This window comes from Anas platyrhynchos, chromosome 2, assembly GCF_047663525.1.
Source record: "Anas platyrhynchos isolate ZD024472 breed Pekin duck chromosome 2, IASCAAS_PekinDuck_T2T, whole genome shotgun sequence".
NCBI classification, from domain to species: Eukaryota; Metazoa; Chordata; class Aves; order Anseriformes; family Anatidae; genus Anas; species Anas platyrhynchos.
The window spans coordinates 52,120,017-52,139,789 of NC_092588.1; the positions used below are offsets into that span (position 1 = coordinate 52,120,017).

General features: G+C 38.3%; 1 protein-coding gene across 3 annotated transcripts; it reads left to right on the top strand.

Moving 5' to 3' along the window:
• The first annotated feature begins 1,514 nt into the window (after nucleotides 1-1,514).
• Nucleotides 1,515-16,673, top strand: ZBTB14 (zinc finger and BTB domain containing 14). 3 transcript variants are annotated; one of them, XR_011807558.1, is made up of 4 exons: nucleotides 1,515-1,665; nucleotides 3,093-3,176; nucleotides 3,659-14,065; nucleotides 15,779-16,673. XR_011807558.1 is itself a non-coding variant. In XM_027452009.3 (3 exons), exons 2-3 carry the CDS (start codon nucleotides 3,174-3,176, stop codon nucleotides 5,000-5,002), a joined length of 1,347 nt encoding a protein of 448 aa, XP_027307810.1. In that variant the 5' UTR covers nucleotides 1,515-1,665; nucleotides 3,093-3,173; the 3' UTR covers nucleotides 5,003-16,673. The 3 variants fall into 3 exon arrangements, 1 of the variants encoding a protein (XP_027307810.1); XR_011807557.1 differs by having other exon boundaries at nucleotides 3,659-7,205; nucleotides 10,152-16,673; XM_027452009.3 differs by having other exon boundaries at nucleotides 3,659-16,673.
• Nucleotides 16,674-19,773: the final 3,100 nt, after the last annotated feature.

A 19,773-nucleotide genomic window follows, 5' to 3' on the forward strand; every position in this document is an offset into this window, starting at 1 on the left:
ACAGAGCATAAGAGGCACAATTTGGTGGTCAGCATGGGGGTCCTGGTTGACACGGTGTTGGCCATGAGCCAGCTATGTGCCCTTGCAGTAAATTAAGGCTAGTGGTATCCTGGGCCGCACAGGTGTGTCACCAGCAGGGAGGCGACCCTACCCCCTGTACTCAGGACTGGTGAGACCAAACCTGAATTTCTGTGCCCAGTTCTGGGCTCCCCAGTGGAAGAGACACGTGGAGCTACCACAAGAGTCCAGCCATGGGCCGCTAAGATGACTGTGGAAGCAGAGCTCTCTCCTATGAGGAAAGGCTCGGGGAGATGGGACTATTTAGCATAGAGAACAGGGTGCTTAGAGGGGCTTTCAGCAATACGTATAAACATCTGAAGGGAAGGCACAAAAAAGGAACCAGGCTCTTTTCAGTGGCATCCAGTGACAGGACAAGAAGCAGCGGGCACAAGCAGGAGCACAGCACACAGGAGGTTTTGTCTGAATGCGTGGGTGGCCGAGCACTGGCACAGGCTGCCCAGAGAGGCCGTGGGGTCTCCTCATGGAGGCCTTCAGAAGCTGCCTGGCTGTGGTGCTGGGCACCCTGCTCTGGGTGGCCCTGCTGGGGCAGGGGGCAAAAACAGGCCTGGCAGTCCTGGCTGCACAGTCAAAATACAAATTTGCTTTCATAATATCTAAAATCGGGTAGATAATATACGTTTTATACTGAATAATTTTAAAAATATACGTGATGCAGCTTGGCGAGCAATTCGCTAAACGTATTTGTCTGATATAGGAACATTACGAGAGATGACTCAGAAAGGGGCAAGAGTTGCAACTTTTAAAGCTTTATTTATCCATTTTATTTATTAAATAAAATAAAGCAAAATGTAAGGGAGGCGGGCAGTGACAGGCGCGGCCGCAGCTCTCTCCTCTCCCCGTCTGCCTCAGCGCTGCCTCAGCGCCGCGCGGGGCCGTTAGGAGCGCTGAGGCGCCGCCAGGAGCGCGCGGCGCGCGGCCGGCCGGGGCACGCTCCCCTCAGCGCTCCCGCCCACAGGGCCGCGAGGAGCCGCGGCCCCGCCTCACGCTCCCGCTCCCGCTGCCGTTCCCGCTGCCGCCGCCGGGCGCGAGCGGCCCCGGCCCCGCCCCCGCGCGCCGCCTTCGTGCCCGTGCCTCACGCGGCCGCTCCTCGCGCCCCGCCCGCTCGGGGAGGAGGGAAAGGGGAGGGAGGGAGGGGGGGGGCCGGGCTCGCACACGCGGGCGGGTGCCCGGCGCCCGTTGTGGCGCGCGCCCCCCCCCACTCTCTCTCTCTCTCTGTGCTCCTCTCCACGCTCCCCGGCTGAGGCGCGCCCTGCTCGCACCGCGCATGCACGTTCTGCCCCCCCCCCCCCCACCAACCACCACCACCTCCCGCCGCCCCCGGCGCGCGCGCGCGCACTGAGTGCTCGTGCAGGAGGGCGGCGGTGGCGGCCGCACAGACGCGCGCGCAGACCCCCCCCCCCTCCCCTCCCGGCCCCCCCGGCCCCCCGGTCCCCCCTCCCCAAATCTCCCCCCCCCTCCCCCCTTCCCCTCCTCTCCCCGTCCCCCTCCCTTCATCCCCGCTCCCCCCATCCCCGCTCCCCGTCCCCCGGCGGCGGCAGCGAGCGGCGGCGGCGGGCTCCGTGCGCGCGCGCGGGCGGGCGGCAGGTAAGCGCGAGCCCTCCCCCCCCCCTCCTCCTCCTTCTCCTTTCCCTCCTCTCCCAACGGCAGCGCCGCGCGGGGGACGCGGGCGCCGCCGCTGCCGCCGCCGCCGGGTGCGCGCGGGCGGCGCTGCAACAAAGGGGCGCGCGGCCTGGCGGCGGAGGCGGGACGGGAGGGGGGCGCTGCGCAGCCCCGTGAGGCGGCGCCGTGTGTGCGGGGGGGTGGGGGGAGAGGCCGGGAGCGCGGGCGGCGCCTTCCTGCCGCGGGTGGCTGAGTGAGGGACGGGCCCCGGCGGGAGCCCGCCCGCCCGCCCGCGCCGCGTCCTCGGCGGCGGCGGGTGCGCGGCGCCGCTCCCGCGCTCCGCCCGCTGTGGTGCGCGGCTGGCCTGGGACAAAGGAGGGGCGAGATCGCTGCCCTGAACACACACACACACACACAGCTTCGTGGGTTTGTGTGCTTCACATATCAAATATCAAATACAAAAAACAAAAAAAAAGAGAACAAAAATTTACGCTTCCTTTTCGGCTGTCACAACATCTGGTTATATACGACAACGACAATAATGTCGGTTTTCCATAATGTCGGTTTTCCTCCTTTTTTTTATTCTTTTTCCTTTTTTTTTATTATTACTTAAGTCCACCTGCTGCTACACACTTGCAGGGTGCTGGCTGCTTCCATACGCTTCCATTCCTGCCTGTCAGCTGCTTCCCTTTCATGTACAGTCAAAAAATAATAATAAGGATCAGTAGGAGTTCAGGAGCTGAGCATCCTGCACGTGAGGTGATGGAGGGAGGTGTTCGAACCAGCTGTTGGGTTGCCCTCCTCTCTCCAGTGCGTTTCCTGTCTCTGCCACAAGTGTCTGCCTCTGGGAAGTGGGGATTGAGTAACACAAACTCTGTATCTTTCACCACCCCTCTGCCATTCAAGTATCTCCATCGTTTCTTTGGAGATCTGGTGCCCTTGGTCTCGCTGCATCCATCTCTTGGTCTCTCAGTGCATCCGTCTGCAGCCCAACGCGCTGTCCTTCGAGCTGCTGTCTGCTTGCCACTCACTCCACTGGTCTTGGTCTGCTCACTAATTCAGCAGAATTCAGTCATTCGGTCTTTTTTGATGGCTTAATAGGTTAGCTGTGTTGATTCCTGTAGAAGTTTTTGTCTTTCAGCGCTAGTCCAAAGTAAGTAAGTAACAAGAAAAAGTAACAAGAAAGCAGAGTCAGGGAAGTGCTGAAGCCAGATGAAAGCAAATGTGTGGTTTTTGGACAACAGTGCTATCAAATTAATTTACGAAGTCATTGGTAGGATAGGGCATTTTAATAGTATTTACAGAATCATTGTAAATAATGGCAAATGCTGTGTTTTAACACGCTAATTTAAAATAACTTATGTAATATATTTTATCATTTCTTAAAATGCTACTGTCTTTCTGTCTTTCAGGCTGAAGGTGGCCCATTGTAAGGGTCAATCATCTGTCAAATACTTAATAACCATTTATTCAGAAAATTTCCTGCATTGTTCATGGTAAGGCTTATATTTGATGTTTCGCGTTTTAGTTGGATATGCTGACACATTTAGAGTTTTTCCTCAATTTTCAGAATGAAGATTTAGTGAATGACTTCTGCTGCAGTTGGATCACATGTTTTCAAGGAATTGCAACTTCACAGGGAAAGTTTCCCGTTGTGGATGACTGAATCAGTATTTGAATAATTAATATCTAATGCAAAAAATATCCTCTACAAGTATCTATGTGTCCTACAAAGTGTGTAATCTAGGGAGAGATTTTTATATTTGCAGTTATTTATATGTATTTACAACATTTTTTATATATTCAAAAACTTAAAAGAGGTTTAAGAGTAATGTTTTTATACTCTGAAAGGCTTTTCCTGGTCCTGTTAAACTAAAAAATTTACCTGGCAATTCTTTTGGAGTGTAAATGGCATCAGCTGTTGGGATTTTATGGTTTAGACTACTTTGTTACAAAGCTTTTCCTTGTTATTTTACAGGAGTTTTTCATCAGTATGTCTGAAACCATTAAGTACAATGACGATGATCACAAAACTGTGTTCCTGAAAACATTAAACGAACAACGTTTGGAAGGAGAATTTTGTGACATAGCTATCGTGGTTGAAGATGTTAAGTTCAGAGCACATAGGTGTGTGCTTGCTGCCTGCAGTACCTACTTCAAAAAGCTTTTCAAAAAACTAGAAGTCGATAGTTCATCAGTAATAGAAATAGATTTTCTTCGTTCTGATATTTTTGAGGAGGTTCTCAATTACATGTACACTGCAAAGATTTCTGTTAAGAAAGAGGATGTAAATTTGATGATGTCTTCGGGCCAGATTCTTGGTATTCGCTTTCTAGATAAACTCTGCACGCAAAAACGTGACGTATCTAGTCCCGAAGAAAACACCCAGTCCAAGAACAAGTACTGTCTAAAAATAAACCGTCCTATTGGGGAACCTAACGATACCCAAGACGATGAGGTGGAAGAAATTGGAGATCACGATGACAGTCCATCTGATGTGACAGTGGAAGGAACTCCCCCCAGTCAGGAAGATGGAAAATCACCTACCACTACCCTGAGAGTTCAGGAGGCCATTCTGAAAGAGCTGGGAAGTGAAGAGGTTCGAAAAGTAAACTGCTATGGCCAAGAGGTAGAGCCCATGGAAACAACCGAATCAAAAGACTTAGGATCCCAAACCCCTCAGGCTTTGACATTTAATGATGGCATAAGTGAGGTGAAAGATGAACAGACACCAGGCTGGACGACAGCAGCTGGGGATATGAAATTTGAATATTTGCTTTATGGTCACAGGGAACACATTGTATGTCAGGCTTGTGGTAAGACCTTTTCTGATGAAGCACGACTGAGAAAACATGAAAAGCTACACACTGCTGATAGACCATTTGTTTGTGAAATGTGTACAAAGGGCTTTACCACACAAGCTCATTTGAAAGAGCATCTGAAAATACACACAGGTTACAAGCCTTACAGTTGCGAGGTATGTGGAAAGTCTTTTATTCGGGCACCAGATCTAAAAAAGCATGAAAGAGTTCACAGTAATGAGAGGCCATTTGCATGCCATATGTGTGATAAAGCTTTCAAGCACAAGTCCCACCTCAAAGACCATGAAAGAAGACACCGAGGAGAGAAACCTTTTGTCTGCAGTTCCTGCACTAAAGCGTTTGCTAAAGCATCTGATCTAAAAAGGCATGAGAACAATATGCACAGTGAAAGAAAACAAGTTACTACAGCCAATTCCATCCAGAGTGAAACAGAACAATTACAGGCAGCAGCTATGGCTGCTGAAGCAGAGCAGCAATTAGAAACTATAGCCTGTAGTTAAAAAAAAAAAAAAAACACAGAAAATTTATCAGAAATAATATAAGAAATTGAACAAAATCTATTGTTGGTATACATTTAGACTGATAATTATCTTTTCCAAAAAGAAAAAAAAAGCAACTATTTTTAGAAGATTTGAATGCTACATAGGAACACAAAGCATTGCTTGGTTAGGTATTTTAAAATATTTCAGAGATGGGTATTCTTAGAATATAAAATAGTTTTGTTGACATTAGCAGTACAATGCACTAATACCTGATTTAATTTAAGAGTATGATCAAGTTCTCTATAAAACAGGGATCGTCACTGGCTGATGTTTTGCTTCATCCAGTATGGGATACTACGTATGGTATAGACATCAAAATGAGTGAGTTATATTTTAAAATGCTGAGATCTCAGAACATACCAAACATGGGAAGGAAGTACTTGTTTTTCATAGTTTTGAAGGTGCTATACCTACAGTTTTGGAGAAACAACCATTAATTCCCTAGGTTCTGTAATTCCTCCTTTTTCCACCCAAGGTAGGTGCTAGAGGTTGGTACCATAGAGTGTACTGGAGGGCGGCGATAAAATCAAAATTGCTTCTTATTCCACTCCCTCAAATATCCTCTCATGTTAATTGAGGTGGCAAGTTTTATGGACTAGTAAGTACTTGCTTTCCTAAAAAAAATGGCATTATTCACAGTGGTCCAGGCTGGCAAAGAAGAAGGGTCATTGCACTCACTAGTCCCTTCTCTGGGGAAAAAAAGAGTCTGACTCAATTGTTTCTATGTTCATTTTAGAAATCTTATGCAGGCCCCAGGAGATGGGATGGAGCCACAAAGGAAAAAAAGATGCATCATGGAGAAGGAGATTCTTTCCTTACTCAGGCCCGTAGAAATGAGTTAAAGCTAATACAGCCTGAGGCTGTAGTTATTATTATGCAGCTTTCACTTCACCTAACCTAGCACAGTTAAGGCAAAAGAGTGTTTCTGGCAGCACAGGAGAATTAGCTGCACTGGTGAGTGACTGGAATTCACTGCCAGACCTCCAGAGTTTCAGAGCACAGCCATGGGCTATCACATACCCGCCAGCAGTGTTCAGACTGTGGGTTTTTATATCTTGACTTGTCACACCAGCTAATAGGTCCTGCTAAGGTTCAAAGCTTCCACCCTCTGGCATGCCACCTCTCAGCGAGAGGGAGACTTCAGTGGGTGATTTCAGTCATAACTGGTTCAGAATCAGTGTTCACTATTAGTCTGTTACTTAGAGTTGCCTGTTTTGTTTTGTTTTTTATTTTTTTCCAGACAAGCTGAGGTAGATGCTGCTAATTTAACTTAACTCACAGAGTCAGCAAAATACGTAGTCTTTGGATTGCAGTCTGCTATGTGTAGTCAACAGGAGAAGACACAATAACAGTGATAATGTGATCCAAAGGGATTTTGAGCCTTTATTTTAAATTTGTAAATATTACAACTGTTGTCAACACTTCATTTGAAGTTGGAATGGGCAAAAAATGCACTCTTGGGCACGTGGTTGGATAACATTGGTCGTTTGCAAAACCTATATCATATTGAAGTGTTAGACCAGGTTCTGGTAAGTTACTGCGTGGCAAATCACATCTTGCATTTCTAAATAGAAATGGAAAATAGCGTTTTTGGAACTGTTATATGAAACTTTGCTTATTGTTTTCGTTTGTTTGTTTGTTTTACAGTTTCATTTTATACATGTACCCATCAGGTTAAGCAATTATCTTAAAATGCCAATAATCATTTGAAAGCTGGTCTGTAAATAAAACACGAATTTAATATTTTAGAAAATGTAAACTTTGGACTTTTACCAATATATTTTTTTAAAATGTTGCTTCATTTTACATTCAGTAATATTAGTTTGTAAACAAACTATACATTTTGTATCTGTGCAACATCAGAGGATGTGTATTCATTGCATTTTATTGGTTCTCTTGAGGAACATGATAAATGACCATTGTTAAAATGTTTTATTGTATATGATCACAGATAAAGATAGTAGGTCCAGAATGGGATCTACTTTTTTCTTTCTAAGAATAGTAGTCTTGCTATGTTTTCTTATCTTTTGTTCATTTTTTTTTCTTAGATGATAAAATTGGGGTGGTTAAGTGTGCATAAAACAAATCTGCTGTGAAAAGACGTCAGAAGCATACAAGGCGGAAAAAAAAATCTCTAGGTCTGTTACAAAGAGTGCAAGAGGTAATGAGCTTAAAATGCATTTACATTAGACATTACAAAATATTTCTAGGGGGTAGAATAATGAATTACTAGAACAGAATGCCTGGGGAGGTGCTCCAATCTCTGGTACCGGTGGTGTTCAAGAACGGATTAGACAAACATCTTAGGAATGGTTTAAATATAGTTAATTCCGCCTTGAAGCTGCAGGGTAAGCTAAACAACCTCTGAAGAGCCTCTTTAACTTTGGTGGTTTGTTTTTTTGGAATGCTAGGGAAGTAATAAATGAACACTTGAATGGTAAGAGAGCTCAAGGCTTACAGAAGAAAACATCGCCCTCTGTCTGATGTGCACAAGCAATCAGGTCGTGAATTTGAAACTTACGAGAAAGCAGGAATGCATGGAAAGACAATCAGAAGTGTAATAACACTAGACTTTACATCAGAGTAGGTTTTGCTATCCTTTAAGCTTACACCTGTAAGAGTTATATAAGGTCTAAGGGTTGTAAGATGCTTGTAGCATTTTAAAATTGAGACATTGATATTTTATATACTCTTATACAGTAGTATTCTGAGGCAGGAACAAATGTTGTCACGTGTGCCTTGGGCATGGCATAAACACTTCACATGGGACTTGGCCTTAACACTCTGTGCCATCGGAACAAATTAAGTAAAGACAATGGAGTTACTCCCATGTCATAGGTTTCAAAAGGAGTGTAAGCCTCTTACTAGTTTTTACCTGCAAAGGAGTCAGAATACCACGGTATTTTCCAGAGACCAACAACAACAATATTGTTTGTGAATGCTAAAATCTCCCTTCCCCTCCCTTCCTTCCTCCTCCTTTTTTTTTTTTTTTTTTTTTTTTTAACAATAATTCAATAATTAAAAAAATAATTTCAGCTTAAAGTTCCGGAAGAGGTCTTAGGAAGTAACCTCAGCTCTATGCTATTGGCAATGTATTTTAAATTACTCCTGTTATGTGTATAGCTTCTGAAGGGATTGTAGCTTATGTACTATGGAGATCTGAGCGTGAAGTTCAGGTAAATACAACTGCATGTGCATAAACACAGTGGCAGCAGTAACTGCAGTACTGCTCCCAGCTTCTGTCTGAACCAAAAGACGCTGTGTACAGGAAGAGATGTATATCAGCTCCAAGCCACAGAATGTTTGCCAGCATGATAAATAGCTATGAGCTGGACTGATTGAGGAGTGGGCAAAGTTTTACTTCTGCTTTTACAAGGATGATGATTTCTTTCAGAACTTACAGGAAAGTAGATGAGATCCTGTCCAGTTAATGGGAATTTTTTGACTTACTGGGACCAGACTAGCCTAATATTCCTAACAAGGTTTGCAGACACAGGGACAGATTAGCTAACTAGAGTGCGTGCAAGAATGACAGAATGCTATAGAAACATCGGTGGCCACAATTGCATAAAATATTAGATATATATATTTAAATTAAGTAGCAAAACCAGCAAGCATTGAATTAGTTCTAAGTATACACTTCTCCATCTACTGCTTCGAAACCCAAGTCAGTAATGTCTTTCATATATAGAGGATAGCAAAAATTCTGGCTTATGCTGAAAGTCTATCCATGTTATGGTGACGTGGCCAAGTAGCTTCAAGGGAACTCTCCATGTTTTAAGTATATAAATACCCATTTGCACGTTCAAGGCTTTTATGTATATATACATATATGTATAATGCAACAACATGTCAGTCGATTTCTGGTGACCCGAATGGGTCTGTGTGATTGATACCAGTTGAGATGCTAACCCAAAGTCTCCTGAGTTGCAAAAAGATCCAAACGCTAAGGAAGTATAACAGTTTAATTAAGATTCTTTGTGATTTAAAAGACTAAATAATGTACAGTGAAAAGAAATACTTCAAATATGAACTTTGCTATTCTGTGATTTTTAACTGTGCTCTTAAAAACAGGTGTTTTCTAAAGATAAAAAGGAACAGAGACCATATGAAAGAATATCTTCCAGCCCTTCTCCACTCCCTAACCCCTCCTTTACACACCCTCCTTACCAGTATTTTAACAAACATTAGAAAGTGAAGCACTTCATAATTTAGTACTTGTGTTTTCATTTTCTGATTTATTATTTGAAAAAACAGCTTTGGGTGAGAGATGAGAGATTTAGAGGTCGTCACGTGAAAGAAAATGCCTCATGCTGACTTGAGTAGCAAAATTTTGAAGAGTTCAGCTGCTATATGTTCATGTAAGCTGAAAAATGCTAAATACTCCTCAAAATTTTGCTATTTAGCTACTCAATCTGCAGGTTGTTTTGGAGATCTGGTCCCAGTTTTTTAATTTAGATGTAGTTTTAGGGCTACCTTCATAATTCCAGTGAGTAAGGTTATTTAAATTAATAGAGTTGGGTGAGATGTAGAATAAAAAGTCAGATAATATCTAAGTTTAGAATGTATTTTTAGAGACAGATTATCTTTTCTTAAGTCTTTTATCAATTCAGACACCCCTCTGTCGTACAGAAGCAGTGTATAGCTGAAATAAAGTACATCTACCACTAGCCTCATACGATTTTTCTTAAAGCATTTACAAAGCAGTACAGAATAGTGTAATTCTACCTAGAATGTAAAGACAGTTTTAGAGAATTTTCATCTTGTTCAGTTAGTCCACAGTTCACAGTAGCATGGCCGGTTAGCCAGAAAAGTATCATTAAAAATTCCATTACAGCAGTTGGTCTGTCATTTGTCTTTATATAGATCTAAAACAATTATAATAGCATTTATTTTAGAACAGACGGAGGACTTCCATGAATAAATTTTGTTAAATATGTGTCATGAGAGTCGAGACATCTCTTCTCAGGAATGATTCTTAAATGTAATAAAAGGAATCTGAAATAATAGAATAGCTAAAAATGGTGATTTATATAATATAGATATGTTGTTGTTGTTGTTTTTTAATATTTCTTTCCACTGTCCTTTTATATTTTCTTATTTGCAGGCCCTACTCCTTTAGATATTTATAAAATGCTGAAAGTTTATGGATTTCAACAATTTCAATATGAACAAAAGAGCGCTGTCGTGTTGAGAGCTCTTTAAGATAGAAATAGACTTCTGAAGTATTTCTGATCTCCAATAATCTCTAGCTAAGTATCTAATTTTATATAGGTAAATTTGAAAAACATGTAGATTGAACAAAGTTTTTCCAAGCCTAACCTTTTTTGTTTATGGATATCGAAAGGCTTGGCCAACAGCACAAATGCTGTGTACTTGTATACCAGATTCCTTCTAGGATAACCTACATATCTATATATGTATTTACATATGATGTATATGTATCTAAGATACATATCTATATTTAAAAGTCTGTAGCACTTGAAAGAATACAAGATTGCGAGTGACAATAACAAGAAGTTGAAATTCTTACTGAAAAATTCCAAATGTATTTTCTTTTTCGTAATGTTGAGCCATTCTGTATAAATGTATATATGATAGTAACCACATTACATGCTATGCATACATTTACATTAAAATACAGCTTTAAATCTAGAAGTAAAAGAAATTAATGGAAAGTGCCTTGAATATAGATGGTCTTCATGGAATCATAAAATTATAAGAATTATGAAGAATTATAATTTAAATTCTTCCATTTTAGGAAAAAAAAAAATCTATTTTCTTATGCAAAATCATTCTGTTTAACAACAGGAAAAAAAAAAAAGAAAAAAAAAAAGAAAAAAAAAAAAGCACACTGCTTACTTTTGTAGATTTCTTACCTCCTCCCAACAGACTATTTATACATTTGAGTAATCTGCGTGTGCAAGCAAGTTAGCTGCAGGGAAGCTCAATTTTTAGAATATTTTTAAAGACAAAAATACTTAGCTTTTCATTCTTCCCTAATAAAGATTTTTTTTTTTTTTCAGGGTCACAGATACCACAGGCAGTGCTTATAAGAACAAACCCTTTTAGTGGCATTGCAGTGTGCTCAGGCAAGAGGAGGTACTCAGACGAAAAACAAACAAACAAACATTTTTTTCCTTCTCTAGAAATTGGAAATGGAAATACACAAGATACTGTGAAACTTCAGACAGGAATTTCTCTTCAAGGGAAATTATCAATTATATGCAGATTTATTGCTATTTTGTACTTGTCAGAATCATTGCAGTTTACAAAGTAGAGTTTTCAGGACTGTGTGTATGTCTTATGAAGATACTAGTTGGTTCTACTTTGCAAACAGTCAAAGCTTGTGAATGTGTTTCTGTAGTGTTTAAGGTTGCATGGACAAAGTTAGCGAGAAGAGTTGGAGTAAAGATAAGTATATACTTTGAAAAAAAAATGTTCTCAAACTTGCATTTATTCAGCTGTAATATAAATTAAATTCAAATTTGTATTTACTGTATACAGAATAGAGTTGATTGTAATTAAGAGCGTTTTCCCCTGCCTAAGAAGTCAGTCACCTAAGATGACACTTTGTCATTTTGTTTTCATTACCTTAACTGCAACATTTAGAATCTGTGTACGGATTATTTTTCCTGTGTGTGCAAGCCATGAAGAATTTTTTGATAGAGATCTATTACAGTAGAAGTATCTAGTGGTACCGACCATCTTTATCTAAGCCTTTTGTCCTGGTGCATTTTTGTTTTCATTTTTTTGTTTGTTTATTTATTCATTTTTACTTGGGAATCCATAAGCCTGTTATCATTCCCCCATTTCCTGTTACAAAATAATTAAAATTTTCTTGAGTTCTGCCTAGGGCGTTAAGGAATGTTTCTCTCAGACGCTGATAGACTTTGATCTGTTTACTTTGCAAAGAGATAAAGTGAATAGAAAGTGGCTTCTGCTGCATGGAAAGATAGTTTGCAATGGGATATTTCTCTATGTTTGTTTCAAAACTTAAGCATTGATTTTTATTTTTCTTTTTTCCTATTATAAACCTTGTTTTTTGAGAAGACAGTCATCTAAAGGGATAGCAAAGCAGGCTTTGTGTGGTAAAGCTTAATTCTGTTGAAAGGGAGAGTCTTGTTCCTTCTCCCTTCCTTTCCAGCTCCTAGAGGTGTCTGGTGAATTGCTGTGTCAGTGTATGATAAGTGGTGAAGGTATTCAGAAGGGAAAAGGGATAAGGGTAAACAAGAAGGAGGAAGACCTTATTTCAACTGTAGTGAAATGAGTGACAGCTCACTCTATCTTATATAGCCACCCTCTTATCTTGTCTAGACAATTCCCATTCCTAAGTTATATTCTTTTTTCTTGCTGAATTCTTTCCTTTTGAACACTTTTCAGGACATAATTTCAAGCAAAGCTACGCAGTACTTCTGGGTAGAATTTACTATGCCTAGAACTTTCATGGAACTAATATCGTGCTTATTAGTTAATATGTTGGATACTCTTCTTTTTTAACAAGCTACTGACTCTCCCCTTGAATCCAAAGGCAATCTATATTCAGTGTTCTTAAGGCATAGGAACAGGCCTAGTGTTCTTTTTAACTCAAGCCTAGTTATTTGTCTTAAGTGATAACAAAGAGAGAGGTAACAAACGAAGCTATAGGCTTCGTGTCCAGGACAGAGGTAAATCATGAGATGTTTTCTTGTTTGCAAGATAAGGGAAAATATTAAAGAAGATCAAGGTTTCAGATCCGTGCTAATTTCAGTCAACCTGAGTTATGGTTACCACAGTTCACTGTTGGGTCTGCAGCAGCACTTGTGGAATATCTCAGTGAACTTCTCTGTAGAGAGGTGAAGCACCTGAAAACTAATAGCTGTTTTGAGGCTGTTCTTAAGCTTGTTACCCCCCTGAAGTGCAACACCACATACATGACTACCTCAGTGCTAGGGTCAGTGGAGAAGCAGCCCAAAGTTGCACAGACTTTGGCCATGGTGGGACTGCCTCCCAAGACAGCACCTTTGTGTTTCATTTGACGTAGTAAAACTGCAAATTGTTGCTAAGAGAGTTAATTCCATTTTCTCCTTTCCTCTCCAAATATGTCTTTTGCACCCATTTCCTCCCTCGTTTGCCCTGTTTAATGGCTTTTGGGGCTTTAGGGTAAGCCAATTGAGTGAGTTTCTGTAACAGAGCAATTCAGTGCTTCAGTGAGTTAGATTTAAGCTGGCCTACCTTGTTGAACCAATACATTAGATTTGATTCAAGGTAAGTGGCAGGAGCACATAGCTAGTTAGAAGACAGAATGGAGCAGGATTTATCCAATTTTGCTACAACATTCAACACAAGCTGGTAAAATACAGCATTTGTAGCAAAGTGTTTGTGAGAGGCAACCAGACAACAGAAAGGATCAGACATAACTCCTGTGCAAAAGCTACTACTGGTAAACTCAGGGGATTTTGAAGAGAGAAACGTGTGTGCTTCATTTCTTTTGTTTTGTTTGTTTTCTGATTATTTTTTATCTTTTTTTTTTTTGGGGGGGGGGGGAGGGGATAGACTTTGGAGGTTTGTACTTTTTTGATTTTGTTTTCTGTTTTGTTACTATTTAGATTACTCTGAGTCCTTCTTGCCTCTCACCTAGTAATCCTACAAAGCCTTGAATTCTGGCAAATTACTCAGATTAAAGAGAAAATAATAATTAAAAAGACAATAAATATTTAACTCACTGAAGGATAAAACTGTAAGCCTAAGAGGATGAAAAAATATATTTTTGCAACATTGATTTATGTTTACAGATTTTAGAAGTAGACAATATTCTCTAAGTCTATTTTAGATACTCTTACTTTGTAAAAATTATCAAACAGTCTCTAGCTTTTGCAAATAATATAAATCAAATCTACAGTGATACACGGATTCTGTGTTTTATCAGGTGATATCCGCTGATTTCTTGTTAAGAACTTTTTTTCTGTCTTTCTAGTTTAGGCTTTTCTGCTAAATATGAAGATTTTTTAATGAGTGATTTTTATTTTCTACCAGGTATAGGTAAGTATGGATCCATTTGAAGACCTGACTATAAAAAGTGTAGATACGTTTATATATAAAATTGGTTCTCAATTTTGAGTTAAGGAGTTTTAAATTTAATTCTTAGGCTGCATAGCAAATGCTGCAGAAAGCTTTCTTGTTCTAGAGTTGCCTTCTTTCAGTGAAAAGTTCTTCCCTGGAAATGAATTCTGTTCTCTGATATTTCTTATAATTTTCTGTGCTTTACTTTTAACAAGTATTTTTTTTTCCATCTGTAATGCCAGCACTTAAAATATTTTCTTTTTTACAAGATACCTTATTTTATATTACAGCTGTTATTGATTTTATTTTACCCAGTAATATTTTACCTATTCATCCAGAAAAGTTTTCAAGTTTTCCAGCAAGATTATAGCAATAACATCTACTATATTTTTGCTCTTAAAATATAAAATAGAGTTTAAACCAGAATTTTGAGACTTAAACTTTGTAGCAGAGGTATGAGGTTTCAGTCTTAAACTTTTTAGTACTTTACATGAAACCTTATACCCCTGAAAAGCAGTTAAGACCTCATTAAATGTTTCCGTTAAAGTGAGACTTGATTTTTTAAGAAACAAATACATTCTAACTTTGTTTCTAGAATTAATCTTTGTTTTGGAGTCCAATCTTAAATCGAATAACGGAAAAGAATTTGATTCATCTACTTCATATGTAGGATCAGCTATACCCTTGCTTTTATATGTCAGATTAATAAGAGGTCTGAATATGACTAAGCTTACTAATTGGACTAACAGGTATTAGACCTATATGCATGGAAATGATTAAAATCTAAAGTTTTTGAAGTGCATGACAGGTACATTTACTCATGCTAGAGTTTGTTTTTCAGTCTGCAAAAATTGAAACAAATAAATCAGAAATTCTTATTTAAAAATGTCATAGCTTCCATTGTAAATACATGTCTGGTAAAACGGAAATGTTATAATTAAAGTTAACAATTACCAATTTTAACAGAATTAGTAAATATTTTCAATATGAAACATAAGGCTAATCTTCCAATTCAGTCATTAACTTTTTTTTATCCAGTTGTATGACTGTAAGTTGCCCATCGTTATAAGGACTGATTAAATGCAGTCCAAGGGTAGTCCAGATTTGATGGATGTGATAAATTCTGCTAGAGCAGTGATATCCTCCTATAGATGTTTTTTAATTGGGCATGGTCTTTTCTGTGTGAATCCTGCTAACTTTAGACTTTTGACACTCTACTCTTATTAAAAGGTATTGCAAAAGAAAGATTTCTTTTGATGTTCACAAATGTAATTTAAGCAATTAGGCCAAATAATTATATTATGATGGCTAAAAACCCATCTTTCTGTTTCTACAGAACAAGTTAGGAAACAGTGTTATATATTTAATGTTCGTATGTTATGTTTCAGATCTTTAGTAATTCAATAGTTTCCCCTTCTCAACCAATCTAAGCCCTTTAGTAGCAAGTTAAAATAGTTATTTTTATTTATACGTATTAAATGTATTTATTCTCTGAGTGATAAATTAAGCCTGTTGTTTAATATTTAGGTTGTTTGCATTTACTAAAATATTATACTTGAATTTATCAAAGTCTTTAATGAAATACTATATTCTAGCAAGTTTGGATTTTTTTCTTTTATTTTAAACCTGCCTTTTTATCACTTTAGCTCTTTTCCAGGAGTCATAAATGCTTCTTTGCGTATCTTCTTTTAGGTTCTTTAAAGACTTGAGCATATACCTGATTTTATGACTTAAGGCAAGTTACAGACACCAATAAGCTGTGGTATGATCATAGTCTTAAACACTCTTAATGCAAAAGAGAGGGATAAATGCAAAAGTATTCATTCTTATTCTAATAGACATGTTACACTGGTAGAACAGAAAAGGTTTGAAGATGAGAATTTTTCTATGGCATACTCCCAACCTATCCTATGAGTCTTTGGTGCAGAATGGTATGGCCTTGTTCTTATCATGAGTTTTATGTGAGATCCTTTAAAGTCTTTTCCTGTGTTTCACAGTGTCTCTGCTAGATCCATTAGCCTAGGACTTGACTGGACTGAATTCCTTGCTGTATAGCATAATTTCATTGTGATCTAAAGACACTGGTTTTTGGACAGTGATTCATTCATCTGTCTCAGTGGAGGGGCAGGTTGTCTACAAAGGTGTGGCAGGTGGGAGCAGCTGCTTACTTTGGCTTCATTGATTTTTCCACTGTTGCGTGTGTGGTAATGCTTTAGATGAATCATTCAGTCTCATATTTAGACCTTCTAAATTTATCTAGGTCTTTATTTCTTATTGTTTGGTTTTTGTTTTGTGTTCAACTTCTCTGTAATTTTCTCTCCCGTTTGTAACATAAAGATATTTCTGATGTGACTGTTGGAAGATGAAATCATTAGCACCTGCTAATGTGAGGCATTCAGATGTTGTGATGGCAGCTGTGTATCACAGATTTCCTAGATGGAGAATCTAGGGAAGCTACAGAGATTCCCTGGAAGGATATGGGGCTTTTGGGATCCTTTACTTGTTGTGAAAAGTCCCAGTATGGACTCATTTCTGTGATATTTAAATTAAGAAGGAAAAAAGAAAAAAAAAAAAAGGTTAAACCATACCGCTGTTTGACTCTAAAACATATCCATGTTTGTAAATCTTAAGCCTAGACTAATATGTAGTTTATCAAATTAATTAAGAAAAATGAATAGACAAATGCATTGAAACTCTAATGGCCACATTTGTCTTTAAACTAATGGTGTTAACTTTCTCCTGTTCCTGAAAATGTTGCATGTTCTTGTTGCTGGCTTTCAAGGTCTCATGTCTTTGGCCACTGGAAGTCTGTGCATTGCTGTTCTTCTGGAATACTCACGGAAAGGTAACTGGCTTTTAATTTATTCCCTTTTTCAGGAGAATGGTACTTCTACCTGTTTAGATTTTTCTCGTTTCCCTACTCTGTTTATTCCCTGCATCTGTTTGGTAGAGGCATATTAATCACAGAGGCATTAATTGTTCTAATTTAAATCTAGGTCACTGAATATTATGATCCCCTCTATACAAATTGTCATTTGACACTTCAAATATTCATCTAAGTAATTTTAGATGCTTCTTGCTGACAGTCTCTCATAATTATTTCCTCTGAACAGCCTCCTTGCAGTTTCAGTTGTAATGTATTGCACCTTGGCTTGTAGAGATCTTTCTTAAGTTTAACCATAAGATAGTGTCTGTAACTACTTTTTTGAAGACATTTATGATACTACTCAGTCTAGCAAAAGACATCAAGGTAGTACAGGTGGTTTACTGATCAGATTAATCTTCCCTCTGAAAGAGCAAGGTTTGATTATAAATTTTGAAGTATAAGAGGAAATATAAAGTGGCTAAGGGTTAGCTTGTTCTCAAAGCTGGGGAGACAGCTTTTTATAAAATATAAAACTTACTAGCATTTGATACATACATATGAAATCTTCCTGATTATCTCTTTATTTTTATAATAATTTCTTATAAAATGTTTGCATTTATATTTAGGTGATTACTTCCAAATGATTCTTCCAGAAACACTCAGATGCCTACCTGTAAAATGTTAGCTGTACATTTTTGTTAACAAAATGTTGAAACTTTGAACATCTTCAGGTAAAAAAAAAATCCTTAAAAAATGTTTATTAAGCTGATGACTCTGTGCCAACATAATTGTGTTCAGCCCCATTAGAATAATAGGTTTACATCAGATATGTGGGTAATTTTAAAGTGACATCAGTCAACTGATTTTTGTAACTATCGATTTTAAAACGTTAACATTCTTAATGCAGTACACTTTAAGTTGAAGTTTCTTTAAAAATATTTGAAGACATATACTTGAAAATTTTTAAGTCTTCTGATGTTATACAGAGACTACTAGTTCCTCACTCAACCAGTAAGATAAATGATACACAAGGAAGGGGGACTATATAATTAATGGTAAAAATACATACAGATGTTTTTCTCTGTGTTTTCATATTTTCTGTTTTCTAAAGTCGTTAAAAGAACAAGGTCATGTATTGTATTTTAATGATATACCTCATTTTTAGCACTATGCTTTACTCTCACAGGCTTTTTTGAGTTACTGGGCTTAACTGATGTTTTCCACTGATCTAAAGTTGAATGAGCATAATTATTAGTGCACTACTTGTTTTCATTATTCTGTTGTATTATTATGTGTGCTGCACATTTTGCTTACTGCTATCCCTTCGAAGATTTTATAAATTGGAGGAAAATTTTGCCTCCATCAGTATTCCATCTGAGGTGATAATTTACAACAGAACTATATGTTGCACAATTATTTCAGTGATTTTTGTGCTGATGAACCTGTGAACAAATCTGGAATTTGAAAACATGTTAGTCAGAAGCCCAGTATAGCGTTTTTGCTTCAGTCAGAAAACATTAATTGCTGCTAGCTTTTAAATTGAGAAAGAAAAATTGAAGATTCTAAAATAAAGCATGCCTGTTCTCAGTAATTCATTAGATTAAATGCAGATATCGATTAAAGTAAGATGTTTGCAGAATATTATGGCTAATGATCTTTATTCTTTCACCAAAATGTTGTAGGTTCTATTACAAAATCAACGGTACCCTCATAGAATTTTACAGGTAGGTTACAAACTTTTTGATCACTGAAACATAACTTACTGTTTTTAATATCTTTTTTGGAAACTGCACCACCATTTCAAAGCTTACTCTCTTAGAAACATACACCTAATTTCCTTTGGGGATGTCTGTAATAGAAATTATAGATTTGATGTGGTTTTGTTTGTTTGTTTGTTTGAGAAAAGCGGTTAACATTTTTTTCTATGAAGGCTGACCCTCCACTGAAGACATGAATGAAGTATACAGAGGCCATGTAACAGATACATCATAAAAAATACCAGTATGAATTTTCCTACAGTCTTTCAAAGTCCTGGTTTTCTAAAGATTATAGGACACCTTTTATCTTTCTCATAAGAGAGCTGATATTTTCCTCCTGTATTTGGGCTACGTGTACTAGAAATTATTATAAGTTCATGTTCATAAGTATGCTATTATTTCTCAGATTTTAGGTAGATACAAACTAACAATAGATGCAAAAAATATATTTACAGGTAGCATTCTTAAACAACAATATTTCTAAACAGTCAGAGTTATAATGTTTGAGTTAGTTGCTGTCTGAGAGAAGTGAAATTAAATCTTTGAAATATAAGGCAGAAGAGAGGAAGAAATGGCAATAAAGAAGCTGAAACTGATAGGAAGAAGATCTTGTGAACATCCAGAAATCAGATACAAGAAATGGTATGTAAAGATAAATCTTGAAGGCCTTCTCATCCAGACGTGATCATATATGGTGTTCCATAAATAAATATATAAAACTGTCACCATGTGATTAGTTTGACTTTGTAAGTGATGCCATTCTTGAGTTCTTGCTGGAGTATATAGGCAGAATTACTTAAGCGAGTCAGGGCTTTTCTGTATCAATATTTTAAGAATAAGGACTTATTTGGATACCTAAATTATTCAAGATTTATATGGAAAGCTGTGTGTGTTTAAAATGCTTGATTATGAAAATAATGAAATAGGTTTGTAGAAATCTGTAGATTATAAACACGTGACTGGAAAATGCATTGCATATCGCAAAAATTTACATGCCATTTTTCCAACTAAAAATGTGTTTTTAATCTATTTTTTGCTAATCTGCACTGGTTAATCAATGTTTT